This window comes from Antrostomus carolinensis, unplaced genomic scaffold, assembly GCF_000700745.2.
Source record: "Antrostomus carolinensis isolate BGI_N321 unplaced genomic scaffold, ASM70074v2 scaffold20081, whole genome shotgun sequence".
Lineage (NCBI taxonomy): Eukaryota > Metazoa > Chordata > Aves > Caprimulgiformes > Caprimulgidae > Antrostomus > Antrostomus carolinensis.
This window is the reverse complement of record NW_010293731.1, coordinates 9,257-11,916: the sequence shown is the minus strand read 5'-3', so window position 1 is coordinate 11,916 and position 2,660 is coordinate 9,257. Positions and strand designations below refer to the sequence as shown.

The window sequence follows — 2,660 nt, the reverse complement described above, 5'->3', positions numbered from 1 at the left end:
TCCCCCGTTCTCACAGGTCAGTGAGATCCCTCTGGCCTCCCTCCCCCAGCGCTGGTACACCCCGTCTGTGGCCGATGGAGAAGCTAAAACCACTGTGTCCTCCGCATCCCCTCTCCTCCCTGCCCTCCAGTTCTGGGAGTCCACCTCTCTCTCCTCCCTGGACACGTCGGGTATTGGCTCCGGGTCCCGGAGGGGCTCCTGCTCTTTTTTCCCGGTGACAGCCTCCCGTACCCACAAACGCTCGGTCTCCGGCATCTCCAGCTACTCCTCCCTCTCGCTGCCCCTCTACAACCAGCAGGTCGATGACTGCTGCATCATCCGCGTCAGCCTGGCTGTGGACAATGGCAACATGTACAAGAGCATCCTGGTTAGCATGGGGCACCTGTGGTGACACTGGGGCTGGGGAGGGGTGGCTTGCCCCGCTAGAACACGGGCATGGCCCATTTTGGGAGGAGACGGTGGTGGGAGGCTTTGCAGTGTTTTGCAGCCCCTGGGTTAACAGTGCTCTGTGCTCGCAGGTGACGAGCCAGGATAAGACCCCGGTCGTTATTCGCAAGGCCATGGCCAAACACAACTTGGATGGGGACCGGCCTGAAGACTATGAGCTCGTTCAGATCATCTCAGAGGAGAGAGGTGTGTGCTGGGGTACGGGGGGCTTTCCTGGGGGCTGTGTCCCTGACTGGCCATGCATCGCTGCAGCCTGGGCAATGCTGGCTCAGAGCTGGGCTGGGAGGTGACAGCAGAGGGGTCCCTCTCTCAGCCCAACTGTGGGCCTCTTTTGGGAAAAGCGTGCCTAACTGACCCCCATCCCTGGTCACTTCCAGAGCTGAAGATCCCTGACAGTGCCAATGTCTTCTATGCCATGAACTCTGCCGCCAACTATGACTTCGTGCTGAAGAAGCGGGGCTTCTCCAAGGGGGTGAAGATCAAGCACGGCTCCAGCTCCACCCTGCCCAGGATGAAGCAGAAAGGCCTGAAGATCGCCAAAGGCATCTTCTAGCCTCAGCCCCACTGCCACCCATCACTGACGGGGCCTTGGGGGCAGGCTGCTCTGGGCTTGGCTGTGGCCAGTCCTTGTGCTGCCCGGCACAGCGAGAGGAGTGACCCTGGCCCGCGGGGGATGGCTGTGCATCTCCCTCCTGGGTGCTCTGGCAACTGGTGTTGGCCTCTGCCTCTCTCTGCACAAGCTCCCGTTTCAATCAGGTCTTTTTTTTTTCTACACAGGAAGGCAGCAGAGGGGATAACTCTCTTTTCTTTTTCTTTTTTTAATTTTTTTTTTAAGGTTTTTTTTTTTTTTAACCTTCCATGGTGCAACACTAGTGCAGCTGCCGGGCAGCCCAGAGCTGGAGCCCACCTCTGCCGTAGGTGCCTTGTGTCTGAGCGAGCCGGGGAATGGTGACTCGCAGAGGGGCCGTTTGCAAGGAGCAGAGCACGAGCCATCACCTTGGGGCTGCAAAGCCTCCCACATGGTGGAGTGCTCTCCTTCCCGGCTTTCCTGGCGTTGTTTTACCTCCACATCCTTCCGCTCTGGGATAACTGGCATTGCCACCACCACGCATCTCTGCCTGTCCCTCCCTTGGGAGAAGCTGTGGATGCCCTGGGCTGTGAGACGAGCTGGGGAGGATGCAGCCATGCACTGGTGCTCGGAGCCCAGTGGAAAAGGACAGCATCTGTGCCGTGATGGAGCAGGAGCCTCGTGCTCTCAACAAGTGGAAGCCTGTGTGGTCTTGCTCCTTTCCCCAATCCAGCACATCCTCCTGCTGGACTTCCAACGGCCTGTGTTCAAACCTGCACCAAAGATCAAACGCCAGTGTCTCTTCTGCCGGTGGGGGAAGCTTCACGACATGCCCCCAGTGCTGCCAGCCTAACGAGCAGGAGGAGGAGGAGAGCGAATTTCTGTCTGAACTTGTGTAAATAGAGACTTTGGATCTGCACGGGCAGGTGAGGAGCTGGAGAGCTCGGGGTGCCCCAGGTGCCATCACCTGACCCATAGAAAGTGCCACTCACCTTGGGCTTTAACCAGACTTTTTCAAACACTGACCATGGGAGAAGCAGCAATGAGACTTTTTTTTGTATAAAACAAAGTTTACTGATTTTTTTTTTTCAATATTTATTGGTTGTAAATAGAAGAGATGAACTTGTACATTTTACTAATCCAGCCTCCCTCTGCCCTGCAGCCCAGTCCCTTTCCTCTCCCCACCCCAGTATTTAAGGCTGCTGGGAGGGACAGTGGCAGCAGCATCATTGCTTGTGCTTGTGGGGCATGGACCCCACTGGCCACCCCCTCCCTTGTTTCTCTACCACTAGAGCAGGGGCAGAGCTGCTTGTTTTAATCATTGTAGGAAACACTAACTGAAGGGGGACCTATTTTTGCTCCTGGCTCCATCTCTCTCTTTTTTTTTTTTTTTTATTTTTTTAAGCTCTTCCTTCCAGCACATCTTTTCTGTTTCCTGTCTGTCTGCGCTGCCAGGCGGGTGCAGCACCTTCCCCAGCTCCAGGAGTGGGGCCTGAGTGGTCCCTGGGGATCCAGCAACGCTGCACGGCCATGCTGGGTGGGGCTGGGGCTGGTGGCAGGAGCTGGGCTGTGGGCCCCTGGCATCAGGTGGGGAAGAGGCTGCTTGGGTGCGAGCGTGGCTGGCACTGAGCTCTCCCAGCCCCGT

General features: G+C 57.0%; 1 protein-coding gene across 1 annotated transcript in view; it reads left to right on the top strand.

Moving 5' to 3' along the window:
* Window positions 1-1,000, top strand: part of RALGDS (ral guanine nucleotide dissociation stimulator) — a gene marked incomplete at its 5' end in the record, with an annotated part of 6,742 nt that extends 5,742 nt beyond the window's left edge. Inside the window, 3 exons of the mRNA XM_029087321.1 lie at window positions 17-367; window positions 519-633; window positions 825-1,000. Of these exons, the coding sequence (XP_028943154.1) occupies window positions 17-367; window positions 519-633; window positions 825-1,000 (642 nt within the window). The remainder of the gene's footprint in view (window positions 1-16; window positions 368-518; window positions 634-824) is intronic.
* Window positions 1,001-2,660: the final 1,660 nt, after the last annotated feature.